Below are 22,749 nucleotides of genomic sequence, written 5' to 3' on the forward strand. Positions count from 1 at the left end.
TTGCTATCCACATTTTTAAAATTACAAAAATGCTTTACAATGGAGGTGGAAAATATAGAATAACAGTATTAACTGTTAACAGCTTCTTCAACAGCAACACCTCTTGGGACTTGCAAAGTAGCAGGAGCAACCTCAGGAAGACAGATGTGTAAACCGAAAGGTCTCACCAAACATAAACCATGTGTTCTACAACTAACACACACACACACACCACACTACCTTAACAGAGAAGGATTCTTAGAATATCACTGTCATTATTGTCACTGTCGTTACTGTGATTTAGTTGTTAGCTATGAGTTATAAAAACCGAATGAATTCTATCGGGTGAAACTCAAATAATTGGTGCCAAATCAAAGTAATCTAATCATCATTGTCTGTTGATTTGTAGTGATCTTCGTCGATGGTGGAGAAGATGTGACCTTCGTTGCTTAGGAATTCCACTGCTTGCCTGTTAGAGCACAAAAGAGAAATAGGAATATTTTTAACCTTTTTCATTTAAACTTCCAGCAACGCACATATAACATTTCAACCTAAAAATGGTCTGCAACTTTGGATTTCCACTATATTTACTAAAGACGTGGCCCTTTGACACATTTACAAATGGAGGAGCATCATTTATTGATCAAGAGAAAATTAACTGACAATTATTTTAATCATTTATGTAATTTGTCAAACACTTAATGGGTCCAGGTTCTTGAATGTGAGAGGTTGATGCTTTTCTTGGTCTTACATTAGAGTACAATCAACATTTTTAGGGTTTCCCACAGGCAAAACAAGACCTGAGGAAACACAGAGGGCCTTTTGGATATGGTTGGTTATGATACCCACTCGGTTGACTAACTGCTAAAAAAAGAAGAAAAAAAAAAGAAATCCAGAACACAAAAAACTAAGACTTTTGATAAAAGAAAAAAACTTGGTCATTAGAGTCAATTCACAAAAAGTAGAAAGACAACAAAAAAAAAGAAAAAAAAAAGATTAAAAAATGTTGAAAGGTTTGAGAGCAAAACAAAGTTTGAAGAAGAAATACAAATATTGGACTGCTGGCCTCAAACAACCAGGCAGTGGTCCTCACTGGTCATTTTAAAGCCAGGTCTCATAGAGTCCTTAACCTGGACAAAAAGAACAGCTACAAGGTTTACATAGATGTAGGGTTAGGCTTTACATTTTGCTGAGCAACATCCCTTATTGAAACCGATTTTTTTTAAACACCTAACGCCTTTAGATGGGGGTGAGAATGCACACTTGCGGAATCTGTGGTCGCACTAGCTTTTGTTAAATAAAAGGTTCTAAGAAAAAGGAACAAAACTTTTCTTACTTTATGACAGCCAGACTCATGACATTGAGTCTCTGCTTTAAGTCCTGAATGCTGATGCCCTGCGGGTCCGGGCAGCCTCTTATTAAACTCAGAACCTTGTGAGATGAAAAAAAAACAAAAACAAATGATAAATTAAAACATGCACACAGCTTGAAACTGCAAATACAGAGGCATCCTTCAATTATAGAAACTTCCACTTGTGAATCATTACTTTTTTTTGTTCTGAGTAAGCTACTGTGATGTCACTGTGACAGTAGTTAGTAGTTAGTTAGTAAGGAGGGACAGTGGGTATGAGAAACTCAGCATTGTGTATTTTAAACGCTTTTGTCAGTGCATTAGGTGAAAATAAAGCTTTTGGACTGACAACACAGAGTAAATGTTTTTGTTCAAACTAGTTTTTATTTTAGCAAACAGCTTGCTTTGATGAAGACTGTCACATATTTATGTTAACTAGAGCTGCACAATTAATCGCAATTTCCTCAAAATCGCAACATGGACCAGTGCAATATTGAAATTGCACAGGGCACAATATTTCTGAAAGGCAAAATCTGTATCCAACCATTCTTAATTAAGTATTGTGGTGATGCAGAGACATCCCAGCCTACAAATTGTACCCTAGAGACTAAAGAAACAACTCTTCTTTTGGTAGAGATTCTCGCAAAATCACAGAAATCATCATTCCCTCCAACTTTGTGCATCATAATGCAATTGCAATATCAGTCCAAAAAACTGCAATAAAATATTTTCCTCACATTGTGCAGCCCTAATGTTCACAAATTATTGTTAAAAAGCTTTTTTGTGTGCCTTTGTAAAGCTAAAAAATATATTTAATTATCAAATTAACAGTAAATGTCATGAATATTGACGACAATTTAGGCTTTCATTGTCAGTGTTGGGTGAGCACGCAGGACACTCTGACTGAGTGGTTCCTCTGTGTGCACCTATATAATAATGGAGCAAAGCTTTCTTAAACTATTAATACATGATTTAAGCTCACCTGATTCTGGTTTGCGCTTAACCCATTGTTAGTCACGTCGGCAGCACCTGCATAGCCCCCTCGCATACTTCCTGTGTTTCCCAGGTTACCTGGGCGTGACACGGGCGTGACTTCACTGCTCATTCCGCCTCCGACACCCGTCTGAGAGAGAAACAAAACTAAATTCTTGTATACATTTACCCTCATGTTAAAAACGATGAGAAAAGCAACATTTACAACACAACAGTGTTGGTACATTCTGAAACCAGGCATAGAATGCTCTCCTCGGATAAAAGTTGTCCAGCAAACATCCTTTTAATAATGCAAGCACCACTTTTTAGCATCACATTGATTGGTTTATGCTAGATTATCCGTATGTGTTTTAAATGATGGCTTGTTTGAACTGATTTTTTTCCAGTAGTAACTTTAGCAAAGCACTGTTGAACATAGGCACTATTTAGTTATTTATTTATTTATTAAGAACTGATAACTAACCTGACTTCCTCATATTATGCGTTTGCAGCAGCAAACAATAAAGACTGATGAGGTTTATGCGTAAGAGTTCTCACCATAGTCTGGGATTTGCTGAGTGCCATGTGTGCTTGGACAACCTCCAGCATGTGTGAGGTGATCTCATTCATGTCCTCAATGGGCCTGACGCTGAATGCCACGATAGATCGGTGGTTCTGAAACAGCAATACAAAGATTTAGTAACGCTGAATTCTGTACATACTGTATCCTGTACGTTCAAATAAAACTTTAAAAACATAAAATGGTCAGTGCAATACAGCTGCCCATGAAACAAGCTTATATCTACCAGCAACTTAAAAGGTCACATGGTCATGTGGCCTCGCAAGGGCCCATAAAGCTAAAGTTCCCATTTGTTTCTGAGTAATATGGAGAAGATGTTAGGACGTTAAACTTACCTGAAAGGAGCGCAGATTGCCAGAGACTTTGACATACGTGCCTGGAGGCAGAACGGTGCTGTCCACACTGGGATCCTATACAAACCGAGACAACAAGGTTGCTAAGGGGCTAAATTTGTTTATTTTACCAAAGAACGATATGCTACAACAGTCCAAACAACAGACCTCCCCCTCCGCCAGATAATTTAAAAGGCAACCGCAACTACATTGTGTGTCTGCCCTATTTGTGATACAGTGGAGGCAGAAACAGGAATATGTTGAGTTAGTGCATTCTTGTGGCAAAAAGTGTGAGACTACTGCCATAGCACCTAACATGTTCCATGTGGTCTGGGTCTTTGGAATTGTTGGAAAAAGGATAAAAGCACCGTCGCTGACCTCTGTGTCGACCCACTGCTTCACATCCATGGGAGCAGCCGTCATGTCGTCGACCTTATACTGGATGTTCGTCATGGATTTGTCTGTGCTCCTGATGATACCCAAAATGGTAACCTATGACATAAAACATGAATTGTTATCAAACAGTAAGATTAAATTGCTACATTATTAATATTATTTTTTATTATTATGGTGATTATTATTATTATTATTATTATTGGGGTGTATCAACATGCTGTAGTGTAGCATCTTTTGAGTAAGTACATGATGCACCAAACAATTCATAATTTTCCCCCCAAAAATGTGGGGGTCTTCGGGGCAATTTTCCTCTCTCTCTCTCTCTCTCTCTGACAATATCTAATGGTTTATTCTGGCAGCACTGTGGTTCTTGTCACTGTCTCGCAGGTGAAAGGTACCCATCTAATTTGTTCAGAGTCAAATTTCAGGAGGGAGGTTGTAAACTTGCACAATGGCTTAATCCAATATTGACAATTTTTGAACAATGACAATTTTGCATCGTTTCCCTACCAATAATTTTGACAACCAGGGATGACGCTGCTGACAATCCCATCATTGCCTGATCTGACAATTGTTTTCTTGATTGATTAATCATTCTCTATTAAGTGTCACGAAATAGAGAAAAGCCCATTATATTTTACCAGAGCCCAAGATTAAGTAACCCTTACAGTAATTTCCCAAACAAAAATGCCAGACATTTACTAGTTCTAGCTTTCAAATCAGGATTTACCGCGTACTTTCTCTTTTTTGTGTTGTTGTGTATTAAATATTTAAAAATTAATATTTGGAGTTTTAGACTGGTTTGACAAACAAGGTAATTAATGATATCGACTGAAGGCTCAGGAAAATTGTGATTGGCATCTTTCCCCAACTCTGAAATTTTATGTCTGTCATGTCTACATATAGAAGTCAAAATGTTTGATAACATGATATAAATCAACTATAGAGATCAAGTGATAAATGTAGTACTCATTAGTTTCAGCCTTATGCAAGAACACCATACGACACTATTGAACAAAATGGTTACGATCTCCCACCAAGCAGTCACTGCTTTGCTTCAGCTTACCTGGGACACTTCCACATCTCCTACTTTGAAGGCTTCATCAGCCTGGGAAGCAGACATCATCTGAGACACTGTGCAAGGGATGATCTGTGTGGCACGTGTTCTCTGCAAATCATATACAGATAGGCAGTGTTTCCATAATTACACAGAAGTATGTGAACAAATGTTTAAATGGCATACAGGGGCTATGTTTCTGATAGGATAAACCTAATCTATTTAAAATGTGAATTTGCAACTTTAGGGATAATGGTATTTTGGTTGATGTCAAGCATAACTTGTATTGCTCTACATTAGTTTCAAGTTTAGATTTAAATTAAAAGAACTTGTAGTGTAGACTTATCGTTACAAACCCCTTTCTTCTCTCCTCCCTGGGACAGGGCAGGTGATGCAAATCCTCCTGGAGACTGAGTGTAACCTCCGCCCATACTCTCACTGTGGCCCCCTGAAGAAGCAAGACAAGCATAGACAGCTGAGATAAGGGGCCGTTTGCTCGTCCCATTGAGCTAGAACAGTCGTTTTCATCAACTCACGATTAGCTAGCGTTACGTTGCCATCAAAGACACAACAACAAAGATGTAAGTTAGTCGACCTAACGTTAGCCGCATACAGCCAGACAACGTCAACAAGTTATATATATATATACAAGTTTTATGAACGCAACAGTGCGCATGTAAAACTTACCCTGATTCCACATGTTGGCTCCTTGAAATTAAATCAATAAATACGTATCAGAACTGTTATTCACACTGTGTAGCAGCCGTGACAACCACGCAGTCCTGTAGATTTCCTTGTGTTGTACCGCGCGCCAAACACAACACACGGCGCATGCGCGTAGCAGATGTCCCGCGAAATCAACCCGAATCTGCCCATTGGTTGGCTGTCACACAGGTTATTTTGCCCTGATTCTGGTTTGTCAGACAGTTTTTCTTCTCTGGAGGACAAATGCAGTCTTTGTAGCGGTTCAAACACTCAACAATAAACCTACCCATACATTAAGCGTGTAATTACAAAACTCGGTTAATACATCTTGTTCGGGGCGGTTTACAGCCTCGGAGAAAAGAGTGCCTGAAAGGAATGGATCGGGGAAAAATAATATTGCTCTGTCATCCAAGTCACATCTGTGCTGCCTTCTTGTCCTGCTGGAAATATTGATTGTGGCTATGGATGTCCAACAATAACTTTTGCTATCGCTGCATCCGTGTCAACTGTTGTGTAAACGTATCCAAAACACTTAACTTCATAGTCTGATTTAGCCTATAGATACATTTCTCAGTTAGTAAACGTTAGGTGGCTTAATGCATATTTATACAATGACGATTGGCATACTATCCTCAAATGTTTAACAATAATTTGTCAAGTGTTCTTCTTCTGGACTAATATCTTCCTCTCAACATTGAACGGCCTATTCTAATTCCAATTTCAAAGAAATCAATGATCTACCGTTAAATTACAACCCCATCTCACATTGTTCTGCCTTTTTTATATTTAAAAATTTGTAACAAGAAATGGACGCTATAAAAACGCAACTAAAGTAGGGCTTTATATAAAAACAAATAATAAATTCGGCACTTAAGAACCCAGATCTACTGCCTTAATAGCATTCTCAAATAAGTCTAATTTTCTTTTCTTCTAGTTACACTGTTTCAACAAAAATTTTCTGGATTATATAGCCTACATGTTGCTTCTTATCACCGGACAGCCTAGTACAGTAGGTGTGTTTTGGGACACATTAGAAAGTGTCTAATAAACGGACTAGGCCAAAGACGCGTCATATAGCTTTATCTTATCTTGTTCCCTTTACCTTTCATACCTGGACTTGACTTTTTCGGACGTTTGCTTTCGTCAAAGAGTTCAACATGTCCACAGTACGGCTGTTCATATCTTGTCTACTTTTAAAAGAGATCGTTGCACTATCAGGTATGTAGATAGGCCTACGATTAGTAGATGTTTCTTGAATAATTACCATCGTCCCGGGACAACTTCATGTGCGTATTACGCATCGTTTTTACCCAGGAAATTTCTGGCACATCACGGATCTGCACTGGGACCCAACATACAATCTGACCGATAATCCTGAACTTGTGTGCGCATCAAGTGGCACACGACCTGCGGCCAATGCGGGGATATTTGGAGACTATGCTTGTGACTCGCCATGGTTCCTTATTAACTCTTCTGTGTATGCCATGAAGGATATTCTACCAGACCCGGACTTTATTTTATTGACAGGGTATGTATCCACTTGAGGTTGATTGTAACTATATTACTGGCTTGTTGAGTCCCAAGTCCATCTCCAGAGATGAATGCATGTGCAGCTTAGTACTGTTTTTAACCAGATACCATGCACCAGGGACACACCTTGGAAGTTGTTCCAGTGACAGTATATTGACCATAGGCCTCCGTTGTAAATTCTATTCAAACTCTGTTTTAGTGAATCCTCTCCAACTGTGGGGCCAAAATATAATCCCTTTCCCAGTTTAGCATATCATCCTACTGGTTATTGTTTTGCTTTTCAGAGACGAAACACCACACGTACCCGATGAGGATCTGGGAGAAGAGGCAGTGCTCCACATTATCAGAAGTCTTACCCACATTATAAATCAGGTGTTTCCAAGTAAGTGTGAGGAGAAGTGTGAAGAGACATCTTGTGTATTCAAGGGAGAAAACATGAGAGATCAACATTTACTGCCGTGCTGCAGTTTTGATGAATTCATATTATTGATTAAACCTTCTTTAGACACCAAAGTTTACCCTGCCCTGGGCAACCATGACTACCACCCTAAGAACCAGCTTCCTGCAGGCCCAAACTACATCTATGAACAAACAGCAGAAATCTGGCAAGACTGGTTGGATCCAGAGTCTCGTGGAACATTCAAAAAAGGTTGATAAAGTCTCCTGACATGTTATTTCGATATTACCACTTTTGATTTGTTATTTTAATATCCCAATTGGTTTTCTATGAATCAATAAAACACCTTAAGATGCATAGCATTATACATTTGAAAGCACACATACAATTGTGTCATGCATTTTCTTCAATTATTTTCTTTACATAGGTGGATATTACACAGAAAAGCTGCTGAATCGAACAGGGTTCAGGATGCTGGTCCTCAACACTAATCTCTACTATGACCAGAACAAGGCAACCCGGGACATGGACGACCCAGCCGGCCAGTTTAGCTGGGCCGATCAGGTTCTTACAGAGGCTGCCAACACCAAAGAAAAGGCAAAGCACCTTGTTGTCTATCTGTGCTTTGCACCAATGGTTCAATTGGATTTAATGTCATATTCGAATTACTGCTTAGAGATCGCTAAATATATCAGTGAGTAATGAATACCTCACTCCTCTTTTTAACGCTGGTTACAAGGGTTAACAGGAAGAATACATTCAGTTTACATCCCCTACATGTAGATGATTATCTCCTGGAACCAAAACACTGAAACCTAAATCAGAATGTGCTCCAGCCCAATTTAACTCATGCCTTGCAAAAAGATTAGTTGAAATAGTAGAACTCTTGCTAAGGGGAATGACAAGATCATTTTGGATAACTCTACCTTGCTTTCTTTACTAGGTGTACATCATTGGCCATGTTCCCCCAGGTTTCTTTGAGAAGAAAAGAAATAAGCCATGGTTCATGCCTTCATTTAACAAGCTATACTTGGATTTAATTCAGAAGCATCATTCAGTCATTCTTGGACAGTTCTTTGGTCATCATCATACTGATAGCTTCCGTATGTTCTACAGCTCAGAGGGTAAGGTTAGACTGTTGTAGTACTATTGCTTTTCCTTGTTTTGCATTGGGGTGTTTGGTTGGTATTTAAGTGATTTACTTTTCCATTTCTGGACTGCAGTGGACAGTCCTTCTCACATCAAGTGTCAAAATGTCACCTTTTGGCCGATAATAATGGGGTAATCTACAGTACTGTTTCTACAGGCTCTCCTATCAGTACAATGTTCCTGAGCCCAGGTATCACACCGTGGAAAACATCACTTCCTGGAGTCATGGATGGAGCCAACAACCCTGGGATTCGTGTCTTTGAATATGACACCCAAACACTCCTGGTCAAAGTAAATCAAGTAACATACAGCCTCCACATAAGCACCTAGCACTTGTATTGTTCCGGTTTCTGTTCCTGTACTTAAACCATTTCTTTGAACACTTAGGATGTGGTGACCCATTATTTGAACCTCACTCGCGCTAATGTAGCACACGGACGCTGGGAGAAAGAGTATCGACTCACAGAGAGCTTCAGAGTGCCAGATGCCTCCCCAGCCTCCATGCATCAGGCTCTGGAGCGCATCGCTAGTAGCCGCTGCTACCTACAAAAGTACTACGAGTTCAACTCTGTCAGCTATGATCTGACAGAGTGTAACAGTGACTGCCGTGTTGACCACGTGTGTGCAGCCAGAGAGGTTGACTTTAACAGGTATGAACACTGTCTGGAAAAAGAAGGGGCTGCTGCCATTTATAGTGGGTTTCTACCGGTCCTCTCCGTGGCTGTAAGTTTGGTGTTTGCCAGTGGTAGTGATCATCTATCACGGATCACTGCGGTCCTGTAAGTATTAAACAGTAGACATCACAGGTTTTCCTCTTTTAAATCATATGCCATCTATAATGTAATTGAGTCATTCACTAGATGTACTTAAGCAGGGAAATAACAACCTTCGGCTTCAGCAATCTTTGATGTGGCCTCTTGACATTGGTTTATTGGTGCAGTGTTGAATACTGTATTTCCAGTCAATAGAAAAAAAGGATGTGATATTTATGTGGACCTTTGTCAAATGTTTCTTTCCAGCAAGCTTTTCTGTCAAACTCTGCTGTATCTATTTAATAAATCCAGAAATGGCTAAACAGTTGTTTAGTGATTGAATGTTATTTTAGCAGCAAAAATCAATATACCGTGAGTATCAGTATTATCACAGCTGTAAATCTGTTAATATCACATTGCACTTACTCATGCCTATATAACAGAACAATTCAAGTTGTTACGAAACATATCAGATAAAGCTGCATTTTCTGGGTTCTATAATGCTTCCTGTTATCCCATATCACTCAATAAAGATTTAATGAGCATTTAATTACAGTCAGTAAACATAGGGGATTTGAAAATGTCATAATGTGACAGATTAGCAGCACGGTGGCCCATTGATTAGCATCACCCTGGTGGGTGCTACACATTAGTGGTGTTAGAGAGAAGCCCCTTCCCAAAGCGCTTTGAGTGTCTGCGTTGAAGCGCTATATAGATGTAATGAATGAATAAATGAATTAATTATTAGATGCTGGACTTTGCACCTGCTGTGAAGACACATTTATTGAATATGTGCTTGAGCGGAGTATTTGATTGACACGGAAACAATAATATGGCAGTCCTCGGGTTACAATTCAGTTCATACACTTTGGTCATGACGGTGTTTTGATTAGGTGAGGAGTCTGTTCACATGATCAGGACCTGTTTAGCTGAGGTGAAAGGCTGCATAGCTGTGTCCAGAGCTTTGTTGTAGTCGTGGAAGCCCACCTCAGTGCAGGCAGGAGCTGTCAGCTTTCCCTGCTGAATGAGGTGGCACAGTTCATCCAGCATGGCTCTGAATGCCCTACCATCTAAAGAAAAAGTTTGTATTATTTCCCATTACACTCATTTTAAGAGACTTATTTTGAGAAAAGAGGAAACTCCGTGCCGACTCACCGCTTGAGTGATCTCTCTTCCACTGTGTGACCCAAAATCCCAGAACTTTCACATTCTTGAATATAAGAGCACTCTGGAGAGAACAAGTTAACTAAGCGTGGTGAGAGAAAAGTATCTCTGTGAAATGTAATGGGAGACCGTAAGCAGCTTCATCTTACCACAGGGACAGTAACTGGCTGTTTGGACATCCCTCCATATGTCACCATGGATCCTCCAAACCTGGAATACATGGAAATTATGTGATGCTCCAAAATCAGATTTTCTCCTCAGTGAAAGATATTAGATCATGTCAGCAAAGATGATTCAATATCCTCACTGTAGATGACGTAGCAGTTCTGTTGCACTCTTGCCTCCAACTCCATTCAGTGCCAGTTTAGGCTTTGGACAGGTCTTTTTAAGAGAAAACATATAATTATGACTGTGCTTATTCACCAATAGCTAAAGCCACATGATCCTATCTTTTAGGTGGTCTTCAGACCCACAGACCTTGAACAGTTCCTTCATCTCAGGCCGCCTCAGTGCCTCTTCTTTGATCACATGAGTTCCTCCCATGGCCTTCAGCCTATCACTGAGCAGTGTGAACTCTGGCCTTTGAAAAGCAAAAAACAATGAGCAAGTGCAGTACAGTCATAAATTCTAGCACACAAAACTCTCCCTCTGTTACCCTTGGACAAAAGACCCCATTATCTCACAGTCAGGTGAACGGACTATCAGAGCCAGTGATTAGGAGTAAGACGTTTACTCTCCTGAAAAGACTTTACATACACTTGTTTACCTGTCTCTGACAATGTTGATAGTGTTTATTCCCCTCGCAGCAGCAATCTGTATGACAGCCTGCCCAACTCCACTGTTAGCTGCATTCTGGATCACAGAATCCCCTGCAAGGACAGCAAGTTGAGGGAAACTGTCGCATGATGGCTAAAAGTACTGCACATCATGTCATGCTTTCAGAGCTACCTTAGGCAGAAGTACTGCATCCTCAAATCTTCATTTAGATTTATATTTTATCTGCACCTAAATCCCGCTCGTTGTTCCTGTCATGTGTCTACCAGATTGCTTGTTGGTTCCTATGCAAGGTCACTCTGCAAATACCAGCCCTAAACTTGACCAAGGAAGTGGCTTTATATTCACTGACAAAAGTGAGGACTACTCATGTAAGTCGCCTGTGCTTTAGTGGTATTTTGAAACACATGCTAACAAAAACAACTTTCTTTTCTTTTAAAATTGTGGTTGTTACATTACTGTTTTCAGCAACCAGAAGGGAGATGGTTTCATCAATCTTCTTGCTAAAAAAGTAATTTAACCAAAATTTCCTTTTGAAAATGGAACATAATGAGTAGAATAAAGGGCATCGTCCTATGTCTACCCCTGTATGTGTAATCCAGCGGCTTGTGGTTCTATAAAAGAAAAAAATGTTCTGATCCTGTGTGTGGAAATGATTACCTGGCTTGAGGTCTTCAAAGTCAGACAGCATCCTGAATGCAGTGCAAGGATTCACCCCCAGTGTGGCAGCAGACAACAAGGGAATGTCATTCGACAGCGAGATGACATCGTCTTCTGCTAGAACAGCCTCTGTCCTCCACATCCCTGTTCACACAAACGTGTAGACAGAGCTCATGCTGAAGACATATTTATGAATGTGTGGACTCATTTATGTAATTCAAGCTTTTTCTTTGTTTAGTTTACCTAGCCCAGCATCTTTTGGAATGACCCAGTCTCCTGTTTTGAGAGACTTCACCTGGGAACCCACCTCCACGACCTGGGCCACTCCTTCGTTGCCTCCAATTGCCGGGAGGTCAGGCAGGATAGCATAAGTACCTGATGAACATGTCAGACAAACCACTGATCTTAATACCTAAAAACATAAATAAAAAAAACTGTGTTTGTTTTTTGTTTCCTGTTGGTAGAATTAATTTTAAATTGAGCTACTGTATAAGTGCTGCTGTTTAGGGTAGAGGTAACTAAAAAAACAAATACCTTGAATCATGTTAATGTCAGATGGGTTGATTGGAGCTGCCAGCATTTTAACCAGGACATCCTTCGCACCAATGGGTGGCAGAGCTACATCTTCCAACCTGGCAACCCAATAAACTCACATATAAAAAAAGCATGTGTATACTCCATTTTGTTTTTGGTTTGGTGACATAATTCAAATGTATTAAATACAGCACATCAGAATATCACAGATAGATAATTACTTAAATTAGTCAATTAGCAGAAAAGCAATAACCGCTTTAAAAATCAATTAATTGTTTGAAATATTTATCTGCTTGTTCCAGCTTTTCAATATGGGTCTATTATATTTGTCGCTTTCATCTGTTGTCAATTGATTGGCACTGGTATTAAGACTACTGGTAGAACATTACAAGCAATGGCATATGACATTTTACGGGGTGCGAAATGTTGAGGTTAAGGTTAATTCCCAACCATTGCACCACCATGCCATTTTTTACTTTTTTGTAAGTTTTTTGAAAACACTTCTGATAAAGCATAAATGTCACCTTTCTGTTTTAGAGTGTGGAATATGCTTATTGTTGCCCCGTGGGGCCATAAGGGGGAAAACAATTGCGGTAATTTCTGATTAACCAGTAAGTGTATTTTTTCCCTCCGAGCTGAGGGGTCAGCAAAGAATGAGCCCATTGCGGCTTTGCACACCACGAAAAGACGAAGAAGAAATTGCACTTGAAAACTTACTTGGACAAGCGACACAAAGGTAAGATTTATACATTAGCGGAAGGGTTTTAAACAATATTTAAAACATTTACCACAGAAAATACTTCAAGAAAGAAGACTAACTGGTTGCTATGTGAAATTAATGTTTGGTTAACCGGCCGCACCTCCTTTAAAGAGCATCTTTAGCCACATATTAACTGTAACATAGCTAGCTATGCTATTGCATTTGCATGGTCACAGAAACCAATACAACGAACTGGTTATTTTAAAAGGCTTACTGAACGACTTGAGAAGGGTTTCCATGTTTTCGGAACAGAAGAGCCTTGCATGGCTGTGCTGCGAGTCCAGCTGAATGACTAAAGCGAGAAACGTTAACAGTAACGTTACCGTTATCCTTGTGCCTTGAACATTTTAAAAGAGCAGCAGAAAAGCGTATTTTGAAAACTGCCTGGCTTCTTAAAAAGACTATGTGAAATGGCAGCCACATTGCGAGTCACGATTTTACTTTACCCTATTAAAATAATTACACTGTGAAGTAATATTTGTCTTCTGAAGGGTGTGCTAGCATTCCTCTCCCTGCACGGCCATATTGGATTTTACCTATGAGATTATTGTGTCGTCGAAAGTATAAACAGAGAAAAGCGCCTCTGGTGGATAAACGCAGTAATTCCCTGCAATGAGTTAGATACGTGCAGAAAAAAGAGGAATTGGTTTTCTTTGTGTTTCACATTGTGTTAGGTGACTGTTAATAGGAACCTTTTAGTCAGTCGTTTCTCATGAACTGCATTTGAATGTATTTCCTTTTTTTAGTCATAAAAAATGTAGCAACTCAGATGATATGTATCTTATCAACAGTGGTGAAATGTAACTTGATGTATTCATGCAAAGATATGTATTCATGCAATTTTACATATGCCTAAGTATATCCATACTTCCACTTTGTCGATAATTTCATTATCAATTTATCTTTGTTTTAGTCTTGATCAAGTCTAAAAAATGACAAAAAAAAGCAAATAATTTCAATCGGAAATTCTCAGAATCATGTTTCCATCTTCATATGTGTTCTTTTCTCAGATTAAAAGGCCACAACCAGATATTTAATTTACATATGTTAAAGAGAAAAGAAGTGCATTTTAACATTTGAGATATTAATGTTGCTTGTTTTGCTTGATAAAGAACTTCAATGATTAATTGAGTAGCCTATCAAAAATAACTGGCAATACATTTGTGAAAAAGGCCATGCAGCTGTGCCTGATTACGCAGATCAGGCATGGCCTTTTTGGCCTCTGCATGTACACTGTGCCCCCACTGATGACGCCCCTGAAGAGTCGGGTATGGCTGCAGCCTGGAGACCGCCTGCCGACTATAGCTAAAGAACAGAGCGCCAGCCCACACACTGAGATTGTGCCTTTGACTCAAATCAATTTTTTTTATTGGGGGGGTATATGCAAAGATACTTAATTAATAAAGAACATAGTTTTTGGATTTTATCAGAAACTGCTTCATTGGTGAAGTAAGTGTTAACACAAGGGAATTCGAGTCCGGCTTTGTGTTGCTTTCAACACAGAAACAGACAGAACGTTACAGCTTAAAACAAAGATGAACAAGGTAACGTTAAACACGAATGTTTGAATACTGTGTACAGACGTATAGGCTTATAAATGGTATATAATAACGTGGATACATACAGATGCATACACATACGTAGCCTACATAAGGTTATATGTAAACCGATCTATGAAGCTTATTAAACAGTGAGGCAATTAGTGCAAATGATCCAGTAGATGGCACCAATGTTCAATCAATGTTAGAGTTACAATGTATTCCTCCAACAGTGCAGGTCACATAAACTAATGATGTACTACATGATGGATAGAGGGCCTGGGACATGTTGAATGAATTGCGAGACATTTAACATAGCTATAACTTAGGCCTATTGTACATGTTGATTGACTTCAATTCACTCAATACATTTTTTTTTAGAGGGGGGGGTTAAGCCTAGGTGTTGCTGCGTACTTATCAACTACAACAGTTCATTCTAGTGTGTGCGTCCATGGGAACCTAAGTTTAGTTGTTACACACAGTTAGTGTTTATTATAAGCAGTGAATGTATTAAGGTTTCTGTTAGTTAACGATGGGATTCAGAGCTGTAGGCCTAATAGTCTGTTTGAACTGTTTTACATTCTAATAGCAATTGTTTCTATGCTGTGTACTGAATATTTCGGTTGTAAACGCTTGTTATAATTATTATGACTGTCATTTATATAGGTTACACAAATGCCTTTTGTGTTTGCTTATCTTTAATTGATTGCTCATTGCACATTAGCTCTTGTTGTAAGCTATTAATATCGCTCTATGCATGCTATTTGTATATGGCTATGTTTGGCTTAGTTTTGCCTTTGTTATTGGTCTGTAATTATCATTTCTAAACAGTCTGTATTGCTGTGCTTTGTTGTTACAGAACCACACACTGAAACACAAGCCTATATTTGTTTACATAAACCATCTAAATCGCAGCCCTGGACTTTGCATCTCCTTTCTCCCACTCTCACCTGAACATTGAATAGTGTCCTGCCCCGACACCCTGAAGCGATTGTTGCCACACCTATTAAACCATTTACACATTCTCTCCCATAACTACATTGTACTTTTTTACGACACTACATCTAGTTTTTCAAAGTTAGCTACTTGTTACCTTTATTAAATTCAAAACGTATAGCTATTTAAATATTTCAGTATTTAAAGTGGGACTTGTAGAATAAACTTCAACACTATATGAAAGTTAAAATTAACTACACTTTGACCTTGTACACCATTAAAATGCTATGTACCACTTTGTATTAAGACGTACCTTATATAAGTTCTAGTGAAAATCTTTTTAAATATGCATTAAAAACAAAATGATTGTACATTACCCATACAACATTTAAAGGGAAAACCTCGGAGTTGCCATTTGCCAAGTATTACTGACATCCATTTGGCTTTATTATCCTTCTTTGCAAGCAGCCATTGTGCATGAGTATTTTTTAAACTTTTGATACTACAGTAAACGTTGCTGATGACACATAAACATTAACTTAAGTAAAATTTTGAATTCAAGATCTTTGTTTTCAATTTTTGTTGAAAGAGCAGGAAAAATGCACCCAAGACATGAATACTGACATATTTACTAGGAAATGGAGCAGATCTTTACATATAGAAACATAATCACAGTAATACTTTAAAAAGCCTACATGCTGCTCATCGTTGACAAATTAGCCATTAAATCAAGATGGATCAAGATAAATGGAGTTTTATGACAGTAAACATTGAAACATTCATCAGTAATTAACGCACGTTTTGGAAGTAGCTCAAGCCATTTACCTGATAAGACAACACCATCAATTGAATGATGGATGTCTGATGATGGCTGATGATCACAAACAAGTTGTACCATGAAAAGAACACATATTGTGATACAGAAGGCATTGATGTGCCTCAAATGTTGCCCTGAGCACATAGTCTTACAAGTCTTTGGATTTCAAGTTTATCCGACCCATCTAATACTCAACAATTAAATCACAATACTGCACCACTGAGGGGTCAAACAGGTTTGTTGCAATCAGAATGTCTTTCATGGACTGTGGTTTCCAAATTATACTTTGAAAACATCGCTAAAGTATAGCAAGAATGTTGCAAACATTACAATACAACACTTTTATTCAACCTTTATCTAAATTGTGGGTGTCACAATCCAATTAAGAGTTTAACAGATCAGTTAGTCAGTGGTTTCAAGGATTAAGAAAGTTCATTACATAGATTGATAACAAAAGTCCCCTGTGTATGTCCCTTTAAATCGAGGGAAAGGAAGGTATTAGGATATACTGTCATTGCAATCATAAGTGGTAAATCCAACATAAAACATACACAGAAAAGTAAACTATTCCATCTCATCAGAGCTCTTACTTTAACAATCTTTCCATCCTTTCATATCCTGAGTGTAATTATCAAAAGCTATTTTTAATGATTATGAAACTAATATAAAACACCACATAACAGCAGAGTATGAAACAGTATTTGGTAAGTAATCCACGACACATTCTTTTTGTCTTAAGCATTGATAGTCTGAAAACACCAAGTATTGGCTATGTGTTGAGATGAGACAACCCTGGATTAAAAACTACTAGCCCCAATCCCTTTAACAATATTCTACTACATCCCCATTTACAACGATTATAGAGGAAACAAATACAATAGCAGACAAATTTCTTCATATATCATATTATGGCAATTTATGTCAAATAGGAGAAACTATAAAGAACATCATCATCATCGTCTGGGTACATGGAAAGTTGATGAAGTGTAAATCAAAAAGCTTGTGAATCTTAATTTTTCACATAATTTGTAATCTTCGTTTTAGAAATTGTTGTGTCAAGACATTCTCAAACCCATTTCACTTGGCATCTTTGTTCTACGCAGTCTCGACTTTGTTTTGAATAAACACTCATTGACTTCTTCCAATCAATCTGAAGTATTCCCTGAGTTTTCAGATTGGCAATTCCTGAGATGAGCCTAAGAGTGGAGGTGTTTTTTTTTCTTCTTTCAACCAGCAAATGACTGTGGTAAATAAAAATCTAAAAAGGATACAATATAAAATATGGAACAAATATTTAAAGAGATTAAACTGAATATAAAAAATAATGCATCTTACACATGATTAGTGCAGAGTAACATTGCATTGGATTTGGCATAGATAGGAATAACAATGTGACTCTCTTCTGAAAGGCTCATTGTGCACAAAAATAAAGAATAAAAAAAATACAAAAGGCAAAGGAAATAAACCTCACAGTTTACATCAGTCCTCATAATACTATGTACCTGTACAGTATGTAACTGTATATTGTTACCCGTGTTGAAATATATTACTGTTACACTGTATATATACACTGCATTGAATTATTGTTAACAATGACAGTGAATAAACAAGCATTTATGTACAAAGTAATACAAGTAACTTGGTGTTATTCTGTTACCCAAATATGTTCTCAAGTCATATAGTTTGAATGACAATTGGCAGTTGTTTGATGTCTACTAGAACATTCACTGCTGAGAGCCTTCAACTGGAGCAGAGGGAGAAGAGGCAGCACTCTTGGATGAAAATAAATTAGTATGATTCTTTTTTTTAAAGGCTTTAGAATAATTTTACATATATATTAAATTGGATGTAAAAGTCATGTCAGCTTCTCCTGTAAAACGGGAGTAAAATGCTGATTCGCTAGCTAGTTCTACATGCTCCTCCGTGCAGGCTTGGTGTTCCTGAACTATTACCCTACTAAGGGTTATAGGGAGGTAATGTCTTAAATAACTACCTAGAAATGGATCACATTGGATATAAACAAAAACACCAGCCTTACCACTAGCAACATCATGTCTGATTCTGCCTCATTTTATTCAAGTATCAAGAGGAGAGCTAGCTGGACCCTTCAGTAACTCAGTCCAGGTCAAGTATCTTATTAGAAGTGATGATGCATTAGGTTTAGTATCATATTATTTGGAATTATATCAAATCCAACTTGAGGGAATTGTAAAACAGCAGTATTGTTACACAGCAGCCAATACAATGTGTATATAGTGTAGATGGAAAGTTAACTGATCTCCCAAAAAAAGTTAACGAGTAACTTAACACCAGGCTAAAAAACTATTTTCCTGCAGTCTCTGATTGAGACCTTAACAAGTAACTACACCTAGTCTTTCCACGCCAAACGGTGGTGATAGGATTTTTGGCTCAATGAGCAGCTGTGCTGTAGCGTGGAATTGCCGTGCCATGCTACATCACACACCTAAGTACAACTAGTCTGTTGCCTCTTCACAACAGGAACAACCTCTGAGCTAGCCAGCAAATGTAACACACTAAAAATGGCAAATTTTGAATTGGGCAATAAGGCAGGTCTGCCTGGTTCTTTCAGTGAATGATTTTAAAGATCTCCCGACTTAAATACTGGTAAGAGCAAATTCCGTTTCCCCATGTATCCAGCTAACTTAAATAGGTCATCTTATTGTATTGTGTCGGTTACGTTTAAATGTTTCTTTAATATTTGATATGGTCTTCACTTTTGCAGGGTTCAAATGTTTCACTAAAACAAGTTCCTTTCTGAATACATTTTTGTGAGGCATCGTTGCTGCATCCGGCACTTTGCGCCACCCAAGGCCATAGCAATTGGTAGCAATTTTCCTCTTATCCCAGAACGTGGTCTAGCCAGACCTTACTCCACAGCTGATATATACAACTGTCCGCATCCAGCTGGGGTCTGGTCAAAGTTTCAAGAGATTTTAATGACCAATATACTCCATCAGCTGTTGAAAACACCTTCTCCCCGCACCTAATTCGTCAGAATTGGAGTGGGTGTGTTTGGAAATTTCTAATTTTTTTTTACAAAACTGTCAACCATTTTAAAGAAAGTGTTAAGTTACTCTTTAATTGGGACTATTACAACTAATGACTATGCTGTGTTAATACTGTAGTGCAGAAAGGATTTGATTTAATCCCAATTCAAATTACAATCGCCAAAGCTCTATTCAATTTGGTTTACCATCAGCGGTTAGAATGACATGAGTATAGTAGCAGACATGCAAAAATGAGGTAGACTGTGCACCTTTGGACAGCCAGCAAAATGCTGGATGAAAGTAATGTAATAAGAAAGATAACTCTGACCAAAAGCTGGAAACCACTTATGGTCTGACATTCATTTGGCCCCAGGAAAACTGGATGGTCAATTGCAATATTGACAAATGCCAATATATTGCCTGTAGGTATACCCTAAAACCCGTCCCATGTTTTCACAACCCCCCCCCCCCCCCACCCCTCCCCCATTCCCCATGCGATATGCAAACTAACATTCATTACAGAGGTACAAACCGTCTCGTCTCTGCCTTGTCGGATAGTGAGGTGTAACAGTCAGGAAGAAGACTTAATTGTAAGGCAGCAAAAGTGTAAGTAGATACTAAACACACTGAGTGTTATGGAAAAACAGAAGAGGTATAATGCCCACAGAAGGGGCATAGTTTCACATAAAAGAAAACATTCTAGAAAAACTCAGATAATTCGTCATATGGCGTTGCTCACTAAGATCTCAAACCTCTTAAACAGCAGTGATTCAAACATTTAGAAAGCATCCTGAGTGCAATAATATAGCAGTTTTCCTGAGTGTTACACCAACTGAAAACAAACAAAACTTTAGCAACATTCTTCATCAGCAATTTTTTTTTAACCTGAGGTAGTTCCAAAAGCAGCTTCAACAGGTGGAAGGGGATCCATGTATCCCGTCTCTCCATCAAAGCAGTGTGATTGGCCTCTGTGCTTCCCCGGCATCAATGTTGCCTAATTTACAGCTTAATCGGAGGTCTCGGGTGGCGGGGCCGAAAGGCTGTGCTCCTCCTCCTCACCTTTTAAGGAGGACGGTTTTCCCTGAGAACCCGGTGAGGACTGTTGTGCTTTGATTGGGCAGTTGGCAACCATGTGGTCGATGCTCTGGCAGAAATGGCACTTCTTGGGCTGGGGTGGTAACTTGCACTCTTTAGCATGGTGGTCGAGGCCTCCGCAGTTGTAGCACCTACAAGAGCAGAGAGTATTTAGTCAAATGTAATGTGTGCTCAAAAAAGTTCCATGAAATTTGTACACATCTAATCCTTTACCCTCATTGAAGAATTCCAAATTTCAAAACTTTAACCACTGAATGCAAGATGTGTGCTATATCATTAAAAGGCCTGTCATATTGCATTTTGAATCCTGATTGGCCCGTGAACTAGTTGTGATGTCACAAAACCATGCTTGTACATGCACATCTTCAAGATTAGCCACAGATAAACTTTCCTGCTTCAGCAGATGAATGTGAAAACATCCCTATAATGTGAAACTTATGCACATACACAATTCTGGACAGTGAAGGTTAAACATTTAAATTAAGTAACAATAACCAACGCACTTTTTTGAGTGAAGGGGGACTTTAAGTTGCACCTATATGCCACTAGATGGATACATTTCACCTGGAATGACTTCAGTATGCATTCGGTCATAAATCTTGCAAGGGCATTCCAGGTCACACTGCATTGCTTTGTGGAGGAGCACGCCAGGTTGAAGCATCTCAAAAACATGTAATTGTTTCTTAGATGGTCAATTACAAACAAAATTTATGAAATCTTATTAGCAACCTTTGAGCAAGCAGGAGTTTCTGAAAGGTTTTACAATTGCAGTTCATGTCTACTAGCCTGGAAATCCAGACCCAAATCCGAAAGATTAAGGGTCTGGCATCGAGTAATGAAAGTCGCCAATCTCAAAGGGGCGGCAACAAGCGTAGACGACTACTACTAACTGCAAGTGGCAGGGCTCCTATTTTTTCCATTAACCTGGTACGGTCACCATAACTTATTATATCAATGTATCATGAAGAGCTTGCCATATTTGTCAGTTTGCACTGCCAATAGCTTCCCTAGGATTCTATCGTGGTAAAATAAGACATTGCTTAACTTTAGAATGGAACAACATACAGGGTCATAAGTTGGAGCCATTACGCGTGCCATCAGACAACTTTGTCCGTACATAATTTATAGAATGGCCACGCGTGCTGCGGCGGAAGACAGATGGGTTGTGGGCGTGGGGCAGTCACTCTGTGCCACTGCGGACCCGCTGCCACCATTGTAGCAGCAGATGATATTTAAACAGGGCTGCTGCCGAAGGGTCAGTGTGGCCGTTGGGGTGGTGTCAAGGTCTATAGCTTCACGTCATAGAAGCTCCCTACATCAGCGTCCATCAGGAGGCAAGGGGAAGTGGTCTCTTTGTCTAAAAAAGCTGCAATAATGACCTCTGAACCCTGCCCTCAACGCCCTATACTCAGTTCTCTAACCCCCAATTCAATCCCAGCCCTCTTGCATTTACTCATACACTGTTACCATGACAACAGTGACCTTTCACCCCCTTGCCCGGGCTCTTACATCTGTTATCAATTAAATGGACAACACACACACACATGGCTAAATAAAGCTGTGCACTTTGGTGGTAAAACATGAACCTGGACTATAAACTGGAATGTACTCCTTACTCCTGTCCCAATGATATCTGACTTATGGTTGATCCATAAATCATACATCCAGTGTTGCATAATAAAATATGCTAGAGGGGCACAATATCTTATCCATGGATCAGTGAGGTCTATGGAGAGTTATTGAGCCACACCAGGCCTCCCAGGACTCTTTGAGGTAGTAATGATCTCTGTTCTCACACTGACTACTCTCTGGTTCTAATCACAACTGACAGGGTGAAGTTGATACACCTCTAACCCTATGCTGTATTGATATTCAAATATTCGACCCAAAAGTCAAGGCTTCTTTGGCATTTCTTTCTTTCACTTGGAAACACTGTTGCCTTTGCATGGAACCCTGAAATCTTCAGAAGAAATGTTTTATGAACAAAAGTACATCTATAAACGTATCATGATGTTTTTTGTGGCTTTTTGTAACTTTCACAGGGCCTGAACTTAGAACTACTTTTTTGTATAGGTTCAGATCAAACAAAAATATAAAAAAAAACACTTCTTTTGAGTTAATGAGGAATGACTATCACATTGGTGGTAAAGGATGGTTTAGGAGGAAAGAGTGTCAGTGGGTGTGAATTCACTGGGGGACCGCAGATTTAAACAGTTATTGATCCAGGTCACACGTCAAGCCTGCTGGTGTGACCCTTGCTAGG

At 38.9% G+C, this 22,749-nt stretch overlaps 5 protein-coding genes across 12 annotated transcripts in view; 2 read left to right on the plus strand and 3 right to left on the minus strand.

The window, feature by feature from the left end:
* rpa2 (replication protein A2) lies at positions 1 to 6,726 on the minus strand. 2 transcript variants are annotated; one of them, XM_034875220.1, is made up of 9 exons: positions 6,475 to 6,726; positions 5,024 to 5,115; positions 4,677 to 4,778; positions 3,593 to 3,706; positions 3,218 to 3,292; positions 2,861 to 2,977; positions 2,313 to 2,453; positions 1,316 to 1,410; positions 1 to 448 (listed from the first exon to the last, which is right to left on the minus strand). In XM_034875220.1, the coding sequence occupies exons 1-9, from the start codon at positions 6,479 to 6,481 to the stop codon at positions 361 to 363; spliced, it is 831 nt and encodes a 276-aa protein (XP_034731111.1). In that variant the 5' UTR covers positions 6,482 to 6,726; the 3' UTR covers positions 1 to 360. The 2 variants fall into 2 exon arrangements, with proteins under 2 accessions (XP_034731111.1, XP_034731110.1); XM_034875219.1 differs by lacking the exon at positions 6,475 to 6,726 and adding an exon at positions 5,355 to 5,614.
* Positions 1 to 7,691, plus strand: part of LOC117946817 (cytochrome P450 4B1) — a 30,966-nt gene extending 23,275 nt beyond the window's left edge. The window contains exon 14 of the mRNA XM_034875210.1: positions 7,677 to 7,691. The gene's annotated coding sequence lies outside the window, so the exon portion shown is untranslated. The remainder of the gene's footprint in view (positions 1 to 7,676) is intronic.
* si:ch1073-284b18.2 (protein lin-28 homolog A) overlaps positions 768 to 22,749 on the minus strand; it is a 27,523-nt gene continuing 5,541 nt past the window's right edge. For all 3 annotated transcript variants that reach the window (XM_034875225.1, XM_034875224.1, XM_034875223.1), the window contains 3 exons: positions 19,280 to 20,617; positions 5,905 to 5,908; positions 768 to 779 (listed from right to left, as the gene is read on the minus strand). In XM_034875225.1, coding sequence (XP_034731116.1) covers positions 20,398 to 20,617 — 220 coding nt within the window. In that variant the 3' untranslated portion in view covers positions 768 to 779; positions 5,905 to 5,908; positions 19,280 to 20,397. The remainder of the gene's footprint in view (positions 780 to 5,904; positions 5,909 to 19,279; positions 20,618 to 22,749) is intronic.
* Positions 6,462 to 9,423, plus strand: smpdl3b (sphingomyelin phosphodiesterase acid like 3B). Of its 2 annotated transcripts, XM_034875211.1 has the most exons (8): positions 6,462 to 6,590; positions 6,687 to 6,900; positions 7,187 to 7,284; positions 7,408 to 7,551; positions 7,727 to 7,896; positions 8,243 to 8,423; positions 8,606 to 8,739; positions 8,836 to 9,423. In XM_034875211.1, exons 1-8 carry the CDS (start codon positions 6,530 to 6,532, stop codon positions 9,229 to 9,231), a joined length of 1,398 nt encoding a protein of 465 aa, XP_034731102.1. In that variant the 5' UTR covers positions 6,462 to 6,529; the 3' UTR covers positions 9,232 to 9,423. The 2 variants fall into 2 exon arrangements, with proteins under 2 accessions (XP_034731102.1, XP_034731103.1); XM_034875212.1 differs by lacking the exon at positions 6,687 to 6,900 and having other exon boundaries at positions 6,494 to 6,590.
* On the minus strand, positions 9,953 to 13,669 carry mecr (mitochondrial trans-2-enoyl-CoA reductase). 4 transcript variants are annotated; one of them, XM_034875217.1, is made up of 11 exons: positions 13,539 to 13,664; positions 13,307 to 13,384; positions 12,333 to 12,430; positions 12,042 to 12,173; positions 11,799 to 11,942; positions 11,131 to 11,233; positions 10,842 to 10,944; positions 10,672 to 10,745; positions 10,514 to 10,574; positions 10,356 to 10,428; positions 9,953 to 10,270 (listed from the first exon to the last, which is right to left on the minus strand). In XM_034875217.1, the coding sequence occupies exons 3-11, from the start codon at positions 12,376 to 12,378 to the stop codon at positions 10,107 to 10,109; spliced, it is 900 nt and encodes a 299-aa protein (XP_034731108.1). In that variant the 5' UTR covers positions 12,379 to 12,430; positions 13,307 to 13,384; positions 13,539 to 13,664; the 3' UTR covers positions 9,953 to 10,106. The 4 variants fall into 4 exon arrangements, with proteins under 4 accessions (XP_034731108.1, XP_034731107.1, XP_034731105.1 ...); XM_034875216.1 differs by having other exon boundaries at positions 13,307 to 13,410; positions 13,456 to 13,664; XM_034875214.1 differs by having other exon boundaries at positions 13,307 to 13,669.

Source organism: Etheostoma cragini, chromosome 6, assembly GCF_013103735.1.
Source record: "Etheostoma cragini isolate CJK2018 chromosome 6, CSU_Ecrag_1.0, whole genome shotgun sequence".
Lineage (NCBI taxonomy): Eukaryota > Metazoa > Chordata > Actinopteri > Perciformes > Percidae > Etheostoma > Etheostoma cragini.

Excerpts from the sequence above, each read along its gene's own strand:
- rpa2 (XM_034875219.1), bottom strand. Across the intron at positions 3,707-4,676 it reads GAGATGTGGAAGTGTCCCAG|GTTACCATTTTGGGTATCAT; the intron begins GTAAGCTGAAGC and ends TTTATGTCATAG. Across the intron at positions 449-1,315 it reads ATGAGTCTGGCTGTCATAAA|GCAAGCAGTGGAATTCCTAA; the intron begins GTAAGAAAAGTT and ends GTGCTCTAACAG.
- smpdl3b (XM_034875211.1), top strand. The coding sequence starts at position 6,530 with ATGTCCACAGTACGGCTGTTCATATCTTGTCTACTTTTAAAAGAGATC. Across the intron at positions 7,285-7,407 it reads TATAAATCAGGTGTTTCCAA|ACACCAAAGTTTACCCTGCC; the intron begins GTAAGTGTGAGG and ends AACCTTCTTTAG. Across the intron at positions 8,740-8,835 it reads CCCAAACACTCCTGGTCAAA|GATGTGGTGACCCATTATTT; the intron begins GTAAATCAAGTA and ends TTGAACACTTAG.
- mecr (XM_034875214.1), bottom strand. The coding sequence starts at position 13,515 with ATGTGGCTGCCATTTCACATAGTCTTTTTAAGAAGCCAGGCAGTTTTC. Across the intron at positions 12,431-13,306 it reads AACCCTTCTCAAGTCGTTCA|GTTGGAAGATGTAGCTCTGC; the intron begins GTAAGCCTTTTA and ends TTGGGTTGCCAG. Across the intron at positions 10,575-10,671 it reads GAACTGCTACGTCATCTACA|GTTTGGAGGATCCATGGTGA; the intron begins GTGAGGATATTG and ends CATGTATTCCAG.